A 13439-nucleotide genomic window follows, 5' to 3' on the forward strand; every position below is an offset into this window, starting at 1 on the left:
GGGGACGGAGGAGCTCCCCGGAGCGGTGCGTGGGGCTGTGCACCAGCTCCCCCCCTCCCCTGGGGGCCCTGGGCCTGCCGCCTCTCCTTTGGGGGTGGTGGGCCGGGAGCTCTGACACCGGCGTTCGTTCCTGGGACCCAACCTGTCCCGCTGCTCCCTGGGGCGGGAGACGCATACAGGATGAGGACGTGGGGGGTCCCTCACCACCCGGCTGGGGCAGCTCCTGATTACCACCCTGTCATGTCCTGCAGAGGCCACTAGAGGGCGCCCCCTTTCCCCCAGCCAGGCTGCTGGTGGGGGTGGGAGTGGGGGAAGAGCAGAGTCGTGGGGGGCAGAAGGGGGGGGGCGGCTCCCATTCTCAGGAGCCAGACGCCCCCAATCCCCCAGGTGTGGCCAAACTCCCCCCACCGGATCCCCCCTGCAGGCACAGTGGGACACCCCACAATTCCCCCCCCCCCCACTGTTCCCACCTCCCCTCCCCCACGGCGCAGCCCCTGCCCCCCAATACCAGGTCCAGGCTGGTTTTCTCCAGCACGTCCACCAGCTTCTCCACCCGGGTGCGGGGCGTGAAGACGAAGTCGTCGTCCACCCACAGCACATACTTGGTGGTGACCTGGGAGATGGCCAGGTTGCGGCCCGCGAACCAGCCCTGGGGGAGCCGGGGACAGGTCAGTGCCCGACCACCCACGCCCGGCCCCCTCCCCGCCAACTCTGCCCCCTGGGGGTCCCCACTCCCCTCCCAGTCTCCTCTGGCCCCACAGCCCCTCCATGGTACCTCAGGCCTTGAACCCCAAGATCCTCATCCCGCCGGCTTCCCACGGTCCCGCGCCCATGTCCCCCCCCAGCCCCGAGCGCCGGTGTTCTCCCCCAGGCCCCCCCGGCCCCGCACCTTGCCGAAGGGCATGAAGTACTGCTCGATGTGCGGCCCCTTCATGGGCTCGGGGTGCTGGCTGTCGTCCGCGATGATGATGGGCACGGTGGGGTAGAAGCGGCGGATGCTGGCGATCAGCGTCCGCAGCTTGTCGTAGCGCAGGAACGTCTTGGTGGCGATGGTGACCATGGCGCTGATGTTGTAATCTGCTGGGGGGGGGGGGGTGGAGGTTTGTGGGGCGGGGGATGACCTGGTCTCGGGGGGGGGGGAAACAACCCCCCCGACACCCAATTCCAGCCTCAGACAGATGCAGGCGGGAGGGGGGAGGTGGCGGCAGGATTCAGGGGGACCCCCAGTTCGTGGGGGCAGCCTTGACCCCCCCTGAATGCTGTGGGTTTCCCTAGCCATAGGTCACCCGGCACAAGTCCCCCCGCCCCGGCACCCCCCCCCCCCCCCCCCCCCCCCCCCCTGCCGGCACTCACCTCCGTCGCTTCCCGGGAAACCCGGGTTATAGAGTTTGGGCGTGGGCGCGTGGCGTATTCGGATGGTGAAAGACGCCTGATGCCCGTCGGTGGCAAACTGCACTGGAAAACAAAGGGGGAGCCGGGCACTAGGAGAGCTCAGCACAAAGGATGTTCTGGGGTACAGGAGGGGTGTCTAGGGGCCCAGTCTGCTGGGATGCCTTGTGGGGGGTCTCTCCTCTCTCCTGCAGCCCAGGGGCTGTCTCCGCTAGTGCCTCGACCCCCACTGTGCTCCCGCGGCCCAGCCGGCTTTGTTCCCACGGCTGCCCCCCTGGCCCGGGAGGGGAGGGGGCCGGCCGGCCGTGTTGCCCACCCAGTCTCTGCAATTTGAGAGCTGGGAATATTCCCCCCAAGAGCCCTGGGCACACGTGCCTACGCCTTAGGGCAGCGTTTCTCAACCTTTCCAGTAGCAAGTCCCCCCGGACGTCTGAACATTTGAATAAGGTCCCAATGCTCCATTTTCCACTCTGAGAAATACAACCTGGTCCCCCTTTACCGCGGGACGACTCCTACAGCCGGCGAGTGCTGAGTTCTGCAGTGCCGTGCAGATCACAAAACCCCCGGCTGTTCCGCTCCTTCCTCCACAGAGGAGCAAAGGTCAACGCCAGCCATCACTAGGGCCTGACGGCCGGGTCAGGTGGTGTTCTCCTCGCACAGTCGGGAACTTGTGAGGTCTGGGCAGGCACTAGCGGCCCACCCGAGTGGATAGCCGCGCTCCCCATGGCCGTCCCTAGGGGGTGCAGGCCTGGGGCAGATCACACTGCCTGGGCCTCTCTGAACATTTTGATATCAGTAAAATCCGGGGCTGTCAGAGTTGTCAATTTCACGTGAAATTGACCTGCCCTAGCCGGCTCCAGGACTGGGCAAGCCGCTGGGTTCTCCGTCTGGCTTTCTGGGCACCGGGCTTAAAGCCGGGGAGGGGAGCTGCCACCTGGGCAAGTTGCAGACGGCTGCCACCTGGCTGCCAACCCGGGAGGAGGGCGACTGCCACCTGCTCCGAGCCGGGGCGGAGGAGGCGTCCGCACAGGCTGGGACCTGGGACGTGGGCAGCCGGCAGGCAGCTGTCTTCAAGCCAGGGGGCGGGAGGCTGTCTCTCGGCTCAGAGCCGGGGCACGGGTGGCAGCCACCCAGCTGCGAACCCAGCTCGCAGGAGGCAGGAGGCTGCCGCTGGGCTCCCCGCTGTGGGGGTGGGAAGCAGGCGGCTGCAGCCTGGCTTCCCCAGAAGTCGGCAGCTGCCGCTCGCCTCCCTTCAGGGCGTTTTTCGCTGCCTGTGTCTCGCGCACCCCCACGGGTTGAGAACTCTGCCTTAGCGTGTCCTGGATCGGTTTCCCCTCTCCGGTGCCCTGCTGCAGATCTACCTCTGCCATGTCCTGAGCCCACGCCCCCTCTGGACTCCCCCCGTCCCTGCACTGGATGCCTGGCACATGACTGACAGCAGCCGCCGCCCGGGAGCACTGGGGTGTGAGCCAATTGGCTCCAATCAAAGGTCCCTGGGAGTGGGCGGGGCCTGGGACTGATATAAGTCAGACCCGGCGCAGGTGAGAGCGGGTGTGCCCAGAAGCAGGGGGATGGCCCAGAACTGGGTGCGCCGAGAACAGCACCAGGCTGTGACCATCGACCCCTTGGAAAAGCAGGTTTGGGGGTGCGATGAAGTGGGGATGCAATATCTGTATGTGGCCAGTGTGTGCCTCAGTTTCCCCCCTCTGGACTTTGCCTTGCTACCCGGGGGTGCAAATGGATGAAAAAGCTGCTCCCAGGGCAGAGCAGGAAACACAAGCGGGTGCATCCGGTTGCTAAAAGGACTGGCTGAAACCGACCCAGGTCAAGGGAGGGTCCACGGAGACCTTGAGACCGAACAAGGGAATCCCCGGCCGGCAGGCGGGATGTGGGAAGCCCACACGGGGCGGCAGGAGCCGGACCAGGGAGTGCCGGGGGCCTGGCACAGGCATCAGCTTGTGGGGGAGACGTGGCAGCTCTCACCTGGGGCCGGAAGGGGGTCCCAGGGCAGCGGGTTTGTGTGTGCGCGGGGCACAGTGGGAGGCTCTGTCTCAGAGGCGTTGCGGTTGCCCCTGCAGGATGAGGGGGAGCCCTGGGGGGTCTGGCCTGCTCCAGGGGCTACTCCAAGGGGCTGTGTAGAAGCTGCCCCCTGTATTGCTTATTCCCCCCCCCCCCCCCCCCCGGCGCCGGCTGTCAGATGCCCACCTGTGTCGGCGGTGTTGGGGTGGAAGAGCGTGTTGGTGTAGGTGACGAACTGCAGCTGGCGGTTCAGGTTGTCCAGCTGGGCGCCCGCCAGCGAGAGGCGCGTCTCGCCCTCGCCCTGCGCCGTCACCCCCTCCACCACCGCAGCCACGTCGAAGGCGCCCAGGGTGGCCGTCAGGTTCACCTGGGCCGAGGGGAAAGGGAGGCCGGGTGAGTGTGGGATGGGGGCCGTGGGTGCTGCCGGGGCGGCTCCCAGGGCAGGGTGCTGTCCCCGGCTCACCTCCACGGGGCCGAGCGCTCGGGGGGGGGCGTGGGTGCAAGGGTGGTACTGCCAGGTAGGGGGGATGGGAAGTGACCCTCTGCCCCTGGGGAGCTGAGGGTCCCCGGGGTGACGCCAGCCCCGTGAGAACAGCCGCCCCGCGGCCTGTGCCCCTTGCATGGGCTTCCCGCCGGCACCATGCACTCCCGAGGCCGGGCCAGGTCCCGACGGGGAAATCGGCTCCAGCCAAGCGAGTGGGGGGCGACGCCGATTTACCCCAGCCGGGCGCCTGGCCCCTCACGTGACCAATCACAGGGCATGCATAACTCAGTAGGAAGCCAGGCCTGGAATAAACTCCTCTGACCCCCCCCATCCCCTCCCCGCATCACGAAAGGCTCCGGCTTTGATGCCGGCTGAGCATCTGCCCCCCAGGGCAGGGCTGGTGCCCCCCACCCAGCATCTGTGGGCCAGCTTCCCCCAGGTGGCTTGGGAGCAACGTGGCACCCCAAAGAGCCAGCCACCGTGTCGCCCACCCCCCGTGGGGAGCCCCTTCCATGCCTTACCCTGTACTCCTTCCGGCCGGCCGCCTGCAAGCTGAGCCCTGGGGAGCGGAGACATGGGGTTAGTGAGACCCAGGGGACCCGCCCGTGGCCACAGCGAGCCGGGGTCCCGCCTGCTGGATGGCGGGACCATGGACAGCTGTGCCCATGGGTACTAGGACATCCCCAGGTTCTGTGCGACCCCCTGCACCCAGACACTGGCTCTGCCCTGGGAGTGGGGGGCGGGGTGCATGGCCTACATGTGCCCCCCCAGGAGAGGGGGTGTCAGGGGAGGCTGAGTGGCTCACCTGGGATGAGGATAGTTTGCAGCGGGCGCACCTCCACGCCCTGGGCGGGGTACTCCAGCGGGGAGTTGGCTCGGACGATCAGCAGCTGGTCGGCTGGAGACTGGGCCCTGGTGGGGGGAAGGAGGGAGTGAGGGGGGGGGCTGTGCCTGTCCTCTGCCCCGGGCTCTGTCTTTGGGGTCCCCCTCCCCTCTCCCCAGCCTGGGTGGGAGGGGCCTCACCAGCCCTCTGTCGCCCTCCCGCCCGTTGCTCACCGCTGCCGGTAGCTCTGGTACTCCCGCTCCCGGCTGCCGTGGATCCTGGCCAGCTCCGTGGGGCCGAAGCCGGTGGCGAAGTCCAGCGAGTAGGGCTGGCCGAACAGCTGCTTCTGGAAGGGCATCTTCCCGGCCGGCCCCACCTCACAGGTGCACGAGTCCCTGGGCAGCTGCCTGCGGAGACGCGGTGCCCGGTCATGCCCCCCGCCCCGTGCCAGGCCGACGCCTGCTGGGCCCCATCCCAGGAGCATCTGGTGCGTTTGGGTCCAGGCTGCTCCCTCCACCCCCCCCCCCCCCCCCGAGTCCCTGCTGGGCTTCCCCAGCCCTGCCACCCGCTCCCTCTGGCTCGCCCGCCCCACACGCCTCCCCCACTCCGTCCCAGCAGCCCCCCTCCAAAGACGGGGGGAGGGGGGGGTCCTTACTCAACGATCTCCTGCTTCAGCCGGAAGGCGATGTGGGCGTACTCGTTGGAGGGCCCCAGCAGGCGCTGGCCCAGCGGCTGGCCGGGGGCTCGGTCCGGCCGGTTGCGCAGGTCGACCGTGCTGTACGGCTTGGGCGACCAGATGTGCAGGTACAGCAGCGCCAGGGACGCCGTGGCCACCAGGAGCAGGCAGAGGGATTTCTGCACCGGATGCATCCTGCAGGGGGAAAGCAGGGGGCCGGGCATGGAGAGGGGGGACGTGGGCCGTGCTGGGGGCTAGATGGGGCCCCAGCCTAGCACGGGGGTTGTGGGGGGGTTTCAAAGACTGCACCCACTTCCGGCTCGGCTCTCTGTTTTTCCCCCACGGCCTCTCTGCGCTCGGTTCCTGGCGCGGTGACTGACTCTCCCAGCCCTCTCTCGTTCCCCCCGCTTCTGCAACCTTTACCCTTATAGATACAGCCGCCCGCGCCACTCCCACCGGGAGGCAGGTGCTGGGTACGAGGGCTTTGCCCGCGCCCTGCCGCTGAAATGCGGCCGCCTCTGGGGTGGAGCGTGGCCGCTGCGAAAACCGCCGACCGCGGTGAGGGGCGGCGGGGTCCAGTGGTTACGGCACAGGGTGAGGAAGCAGGGGTCGTAGGCTCCCGCCGCTGACCTGCCGGGGGGGGGCCCGCGCTTTCCTGTCCCCGCTCACCCTTTCTCGAGCCAGATGGGGCCTTGATATCTGTTAAGGCCTCTATGGGCTACTGGAATAACAACGGCCGCGCCCTGGCCCACAGCGGGCTCTGTATTTAGGTGCCATCTCTGCCTCCCCCCCCACCCCACAGATTGGCTCTGTCTGCCCTGGGGAGGGGTCCAAGCTTTCGGCTCAGTGGGTCTTCGCCTGGCCCTGCGCCAGGATGCTCGGAGCCGGGCGAGCGCCGGGGGTGTCCCCTCCCGCACAACACGGGCGCTAGCGGCTGAGTGACGGCTTCCCGGCCGAGGAAGGGGGTGCACGAAGGCCGTGTCCCCACCCAGCTGGTGCTTGGCGTACCTGCTCCCAAAGAGCGCAGGGCCAGGCCAGCTCTGCCAGGGCAAAGGGGAAAAGGCTGCGGCGCCATCCTGCTATACCCGTGCCCCCCCACCGCCCCTCCAGACCCGATCTACTCCCCCCCCCGTGACTTTAAAGGGGGTACGGCTACCCCACCCCCCTGGTTGCATGAACCTTGACTGGAAGAGAGAGGAGGCTTTTGCCGAACTCAGCTGCAACCCGTGACTGGAGCGTGAGGGAGCTCGGGAGCCGGGGCTCTTGTCTGGCGTCCCCCCAGGGCAGGCAAACAAGAACGTCTTCAGCACCATCCACAGAGTAGGGCCCTGGCGTGGGGCCAGCCTGCCCCTGGAGCCAGCCAACGGCTGCACCTGGCGGCTGCCGCGGCAGGAAGCGGGGCCCGATTCTGCTCCCAGCGGGACCAGATTCTGGTTTCTCCCAGGCAGGGGGTGAGGGGGGGAATCGTTGACGGGGAGGAGCCTGGCTGTCAGCCCCGTTTAAAGCTGTGGTCCTGCGAACTGGGCGGCAAGGCCCGGCTGGGGCACCCGCCTGCTCTCAGCTGGGTGCCAGGCGGGCAGAGGAACTCAGCCCCCCCCACCCACTCCCGTGGGTGGGATCCTGCATTGTTCTCGAGGGGTGGGGTTCCCGTACCTCCTGAGACTCTGCACGCCTGGGAAACGCCCCGCCAATCACACAGGTGTGTCACAGCAACGCCCAGAGCCTCTGACCAACAGCAGGGCCCCGTGTGCCAGGCGCTGCCTGGCCATGAGAGTCGGCCCCTGCTCCAAAGAGCACACAATCTAAATAGACAAGGGGAGGGGAAGGGAAACTGAGGCACGTGGTGGGGGTGCATCTTGCCCCCAGGCTGGCTCAGAGTCTGCCTGCCTCGTTATTTGTTATCCGTGTTAGCCGGGTGCCCACGACACGGCCCAGGCCCCCCGCTGTGCTAGGGGCTGTACAAAGAACAGAAGGACAGGCCCTGCCCCAATCTAACGCGTCGCTCATCAAGCAGCACTAACCTGGGCAGCACCATCATTCCCATGCCCTTGATCCAGGTGCTTTGGGGAGAGGAGGAGGAGGGTAAAGTTACCGGAGCTGTTTCCTTCTCAAAAGTGCAGGGCCGATAGAAGCGGCAACCAGCCCGGGGAAAGGCGGGACCATCCAGCCAGAGCCCGAAGGCAAAGCCACCTGGCTGAGAGTCATTGACAGGCAGGGGCCCTGCAGCGAGATCTGGAGTGGGCCGGTTCTCACCTCCAAGCATGCAGGATGCTTCATCACCTGAGATGCGGCTGCCCCGTGTTTTTTTTCCCCCTAGCTCCAAATTCTTGCCGCCAGGGCTTTCGGGCGACGCCCCACTCCACCCCTGCCCCTGGCCGCGGAGCGGCCCCGTGTTCCCACGCCGCTTGGCCCTGGGAGCTGAGATTTGCCCTAGAGCCCGGGTCAGAGGCCACGCAAGCCCCCGGGGCGGGGAGACCAAAAATGTAAGCCTGCGTGCATGCAGTGAAACCCCTCCTCATGATCCACGCCCTCCCATCTGAGCAACTCTGCAGAGGTTTGGGAAAGGCCCAGCCAGCTGGTCTGTCCGCTGGCCAGGATCCTAGGGAAACGAAATCAACCCCGAAACCGAGATCTCCCCACCCACCCCTGCAGGAGTCCCTGGAAGCACAGGCATTGCCCCCAGAAGCAGGCCGGTCTGGAGAGGAATCTGCCCCACAAAGCTGCTGAATCGACCCCCTGATTCCTGTCTCCGGGATGTTTCGAGGCCAGCGTGGAGGATGGACGCCATGGCACCGGCTCAGGTAGGAAGGATGGGGCTCGTGGGGTGGAGATAGCGCTTTGGGGAGGGGTGAATCCTATCCCAGGGGCAGGGCTCGGCAGTGGGGCAGGCAGAGTGAGGCCGGGGGTTGCTGAATGCAGTTCGGCCAGAGTTGCCTCCTGCTCTCAGATTCAGTGGGGCAATGGGCCAACGAACACTCCCCTGCCCCACTGGAAATCCCAGCACACAGGCACCGTCCAAACAAGCCGGGTCCCCAGCTCCAGTCAGATACCGGGGGGCACAAAGTCAAGCTGGGGAAATTCACAGCCCCTTGCACCTGCCCGGCGCACCCCTCCCCCCACGCTGGGATGTCTGTCACCACAATCCCCCTCCCACCCCCGGCCCGAGCTGGAGCTGGCCATCGTCTGCACAGAACAGGTGCCGCGCCCCTGTGGCACCCGCAGCCTCCGGGCAGGGCCGGGTGGGGCGGGAGAACGCACCCCGCATAGGTCCCATCTCTGCTCAAAGGGCCCACGGCCCCATCGCCAGGGTGGGCAGGATCTGACCGGCCGCGGGGCGGCGGGGCCAGCCCTGCAGCCTGCACTGCTCTGGAGTTCACGGGGAGGGCAATCCAGCCCAGGGGCAAACTGCCCACCCCGCCCTCCAGCCCCAGCAGCGTCAGGTAGGGAAGCGGGGCTGGGGGCTGCTCCTATGGGAGAGAGGAATGAAAAAACCTCTTGCGATTCCCTCTGCCACCTGCCCCCCAGTGTCCATCAGCCGCAAAGCCCAGAGCTGGGACCCACTGGGACAAAGCGCATCCACCCCCTCACTAACCCCCCAAGGTTCTCTGAGCCCCCTCTGCCCCGCGGAGAGATGTTAGTGGGGCTGGTGCACGGAAAGCCCCTCCCCCTTACAGCTACAGAGTCTGTGGGTTCAATCCCTGCTGATGGACCCAGCCAGCTGCATTCGCTCTGCCTAGGAATCTGGTGCCTGGGATTCACACGGGGATGCAGATCCATGCATGGGAGATGCTGTTTTGGGGGGCAGGGAGAAGCCTGCCCCCTACAGCCTGGCTCCAGGGATCTCCGAGCCCAGCTTTTTTCCCCCTTGCGAAAGCTGAGGGCGCTCAGATTCGCTCCTTTCCAGCAGTGGCATTGACTGACGTTTGCAAGGCGCTTTGCTCAGAAAACTGCTGAGCGCCCAGTTGGTAGATTACCACTGACCCTGGCCCCATAGCCCTGATCTCCCCCTCTCCCCCAAAGCCCGGGGGTGACACAGATGTGCCCAGGCAGGTATGTTACACCTGATATTTCCCCGAGGGGAAGGGAAGCGTGCTCTCTGTCAAACGCTAAGAACCAGCCCATCGTCACGGTGCTTGTGAGATGTTTGTATAGGAAATATTTTCAGTCAGCTGTAACGTGCAGAATATTATGTTCCGGGGATGATGCATGTCACTTTAGGCCAGGTGGGTCCCAGCAAACTCCAGCCAGCCCTCCCAGCCCCGTTTACAGTCTGGAGCCGATGCAGGCCTGAGCGGTGACAACAGGCACCCCCCGAAAGGACTCGGAAGAGGGGACTCTCCGGGCTGCGCGGCGTCACTGAATCGCCCTGACCATGAAAAGAGATAAAAACTCGGGGGCTGTCAGGAAAGGCAAGGGGGCTCAAAGGCGCTCCGTTACGGAGCAGATCCCCTGCCAGCTGGCGAGTCTTGGGGAAGGAAGATGCCAGCGTTGGCAGCTGGCCAAGCGCTGTCAGGACTGACCGTGGGGGTGACAAATGCCTGATCAGACAGGAAAGGGACTTGTTAATAAAGCCAGGCTGGGGGGCTGCCAGATACGGTTTCCTTTTACCCAGGAGCTTGTTTCCAAAGCCTTTTCCTTGCTTTTAGTTGCATCTTTAACTCGAGCCTCGTAAAATAAATGTCTGTGGGGTTTTACCCACGGACCCGGCCACGCGTTTTGATCGGTGGATACCCAGAAAGCACGGGGCTGGGCATTGGGCTGGAGCAAGGTGGGCTGTGTAAATTACTAGCCTGCCGAGGGAAAAGGGGGAGCTCACAGCAGCCTACTGTGGAGTGAAGGGGGGATACTGGGGGGGGGAGCGATTTGCCCAGGGCACCTTGGTTAACCCTGACAAGTGTCACGCGGCGGGGGGTCAGCTGCATCCACCCCTGCTTCCATCGGGCCTGGGGTTTGTGAAATGAACCAGCCGCACACGTCCCGCCAGGGGAGCATGCGTGTAGAATCTGGGTCACGGCGTGTGAGGCTAGCGCGACAGTCAAGCGGGAGACCTGCTCAGCGGGAGGGGTGGACTCTCTTTCTCCCCCCCCCCCCCCCAAACCCCCTGGGTTCTGGAGCCGATGACCCATGTGGGGGGCCAGATCTGACGGGCCAGATCTGAAGTGATCTCTAGGGCACCGGCCCAAAAATCCACCGCACCAGCCAGCGCATCTCTGTACTGTGGGGGCTCCAACTGCTGCCCCCCCCTCCCCAGCAGTTGGGGTTAAAGCAGCAAGACCCAGTGCCAAAGGGCAGGATCTCTGCCTTCCTCTGGCTCTGCTCAGAGCCTGGCACGACGGGGTTTTGCTGCCAGCTGGGCGCTACTGCAGAACCCAGGCTGAGATTTCCCAAGGCACCTTACCAAGGGGGTTCTCAGCCTCTTGGCCATAATAAGCCAACTCAGCTGGTCCCGGGCACCAGCTGGGGAGCCCCAGCGCTGGAGGCTGGCATGGGGGGACGTGAGCTCAGGCAGTGACATGCCTGGAGGCACCTCCGTGGCTCGCTGGCCGGGCAGAGCTGATTTTCCATTAGTGTCGACTGTGATTTAGTGCCGGTCTGCTAGCAGCAGGAGTGTGGGTGCAAACAGCACCGCCAGGGCGGGAATGGGCTGGCCATTAAACAATCATTACTATGTGCACGCTGGCACCGCGCCAGGCTCCCTGGCCCTTCTCAGGGAAACTCTTCCCCTCCCCCTCCCCCCCGGCAACCAACCCAGCCCCGGTTTGGCCAGGCGCGGCCTCGTGCAATCTCAAAGACTTGCATGCTGCGGGGTGAGCCCCAGATCGAGCACGTGCACCCCCTGCGCTCACGGAGGTCGGGGGGACGGGGGCGGCGAGGGAAGTCTGAGTCCTGCTCCAGGAGGCGGGCACAGCCCCTGCGGGAGCCGTGCTCCCTTCTCGCTGCACAGGGGCTGTGTGTGTGGGGGGGGGTGGTCGTAGGTGAGTCCATTTCAACCTGCTCTAAGGCCCCTTTGTTTTGGCGGAGCAACAGGGCCAAGTCAGTGTGAACAGAGACCCAGAGTTCCCCAAAGGCCCCCCCGCAGTGAGAACAGCCCCCCCCATCTCCTCCCCACATGACACCCTCTCCAGCTGCTGCCCAAACCCCCTGGGCAGGGGGCAGGCAGATTCCCCCAGCGCGGCTCCGAGGAAGCTATTCCCAATGCCGTCGCTTGTCCTGCCCCAGACACTCCCTCTCCCCTTGCCTCCCGCGTGCCAAAACGCAGCCACCTCTGGGGAGGAGCGGCCAAGTCGCACTCAGCACCAACGACATGAGGGAGACCAAGGCCAATGGGGCCAAGCCCCTCCTCTTCCAGAAAGCCTCCCCGACCCGCCCCCCCGCCAGCAGCTGCCAAAAGCATTATTGCCAAATGACTCCGGTCACTTAACGCAAATCCCTCCTTCCCCTATCCCAGTGCCTCGCGGCTGGGCCCGGGCCCAGACCGGAAACCTGATGTTTGCAATTCAAATCTATTCAGGGAAGCAGCAAAGAGACCCATGAGACACATACTCCCTCCCCCCCCCCCCCCCCCGTGCCCCCGTCGCCAGCCCCGCCAGGTGAACAGCCATGCTCCACGGCAGTCACAAGACTAGTCAGCAGGAGGGTGCGGCCAGGGAGATCAGTCTATAAACAGTCTCCAGGCTGGGTGGCTGGGCAGCTCGGAGCGCCTAGGTTCGGCTAAAAGCAGCCCAGGCTGGCATTCGCCCTCCAGGGGCCTGGTCTGAATCCAGCGCGGGCTGGAGGTGGGCGGAGGTAGGGGGGGGTGGCAGATTTCACTCTGGTTTGCAAAGGGCAGGGTGAGCACGCATGGGCACGGTGGCCAGCGGACTGACCGGGCCCCGGGGAAGTGAGGGCTCGTCTCTCCCCTGGAGCTGTACTGATATACTGACGCGGACCGGGCTCCCGCTGCGCCAGGCCCTGCACACGCAGGACGTGCGTGGGCACAATGCACTGGGGGGGGGGGGGAGCCATTCCTGGCGTTCTCCCAATGCTTGCGCCCACCCAGCAGCAGGCGCTGCGGGCAAGGGGCCTTGTGGGAAACTTATTGCAGTGCATTGTGGGATGCAGAAGGACTTATGGGAGCTTGGGTGGAGCCCCCAGGATTCCCTCTGGCCTATCCCACAATTCACTGCTTGCCTGCCCCGCCCTTCCCTATGGGGAGGAGGCACAGAGAGGGGAGCAGATGGGTCAGGGCTGGAAGGAGCGGTGCGTTGTGGGATAGCAGTTGGAGGACTTAGCCCCATTTAACCCTACGGGGTGCAGGTCTCACAGGGAACAAGCGTCCCAAATAAATTCAGACACACGCATGCCCCAGCTGGGGCATATCTTGGGCGTCCACCAGCCCTGAACTCCCCTCTGCCCCCTAGAGGTGGGTCCCTGCAGGGCAGGGCTGTAGCCCAGGGCAGGGGCAGGGACAGTGCCCCTCCTGGAGATAACCCAACGCCCAGGACTGTGCTCCTGGCACCCAGTGTGACGCCGGTGCCCCCCGGTAAGTCTCACCTCAGGGGCGAGGCGGGGCTCCCACGGCTCAGCCCACAGCTGCCGATCTCTGGTGCTTCCTGGGCTCTTCTAGTCCCGGACGGGGAGTCCCCCACGTCTCATCTGGAGACCCTCACGGCTCCCACGGTGGCACCAGCCTGGGGGGGGGGCAGGAGATGCAAGGAGGCACTGAAGAGGGGGCAGACCCGGGGGGAACCCCCCAGCTACCAGAGCAGCCCTCACGGCTCTGCTCCGCACCCCCCTTCTCCAGGTACCAGGAGGGCAGCGGGTGTGGCTGTGGGGCAGAGGCCCGGGAGGAAAAAGGGGGGCTGGGAAAGCAGCAGGAGCACAAGCCACTGGAGTGCCCGGCCCGGTCTTGCAGCACGAGCCCTCCGCGTGGTGCCCGTCTCCCTTTCCTATCCCAGGCGTCTCCAACCCCCGCAGGCCCCGTGGGCAGCCCGAGAACAATCCTTCAGTGTTTCTTTGTTTGCTGTCGACTCTGCTGGGGCCTGGCCCGGTGCCCGCTGTCCCAGGGA

At 65.7% G+C, this 13439-nt stretch overlaps 1 protein-coding gene and 1 long non-coding RNA gene across 8 annotated transcripts in view; one reads left to right on the forward strand and one right to left on the reverse strand.

Annotated features, from left to right (window-relative positions):
- Window positions 1-13439, reverse strand: part of B4GALNT1 (beta-1,4-N-acetyl-galactosaminyltransferase 1) — a 29557-nt gene that overhangs the window by 3015 nt on the left and 13103 nt on the right. For 2 of the 7 annotated variants that reach the window (XM_067529800.1, XM_067529799.1), the window contains 9 exons: window positions 12925-13061; window positions 5371-5586; window positions 4949-5122; window positions 4698-4804; window positions 4414-4451; window positions 3595-3775; window positions 1354-1455; window positions 890-1080; window positions 509-649 (listed from right to left, as the gene is read on the reverse strand). In XM_067529800.1, coding sequence (XP_067385901.1) covers window positions 509-649; window positions 890-1080; window positions 1354-1455; window positions 3595-3775; window positions 4414-4451; window positions 4698-4804; window positions 4949-5122; window positions 5371-5585 — 1149 coding nt within the window. In that variant the 5' untranslated portion in view covers window position 5586; window positions 12925-13061. Of the gene's footprint in view, window positions 1-508; window positions 650-889; window positions 1081-1353; window positions 1456-2675; window positions 2746-3594; window positions 3776-4413; window positions 4452-4697; window positions 4805-4948; window positions 5123-5370; window positions 5587-12924; window positions 13062-13439 lie in introns of those variants that run through there. The other 5 variants (XM_067529801.1, XM_067529802.1, XM_067529803.1 and 2 more) reach the window with 5 other exon arrangements.
- Window positions 2965-9714, forward strand: LOC137141018 (uncharacterized). The gene is made up of 3 exons (XR_010916524.1): window positions 2965-3026; window positions 8044-8192; window positions 9610-9714. It is a non-coding gene; the product is annotated as an uncharacterized lncRNA (long non-coding RNA).

This window comes from Emydura macquarii, unplaced genomic scaffold, assembly GCF_026122565.2.
Source record: "Emydura macquarii macquarii isolate MOO-44397 ecotype Brisbane River unplaced genomic scaffold, CSIRO-AGI_Emac_v2 contig_2994, whole genome shotgun sequence".
NCBI classification, from domain to species: domain Eukaryota; kingdom Metazoa; phylum Chordata; order Testudines; family Chelidae; genus Emydura; species Emydura macquarii.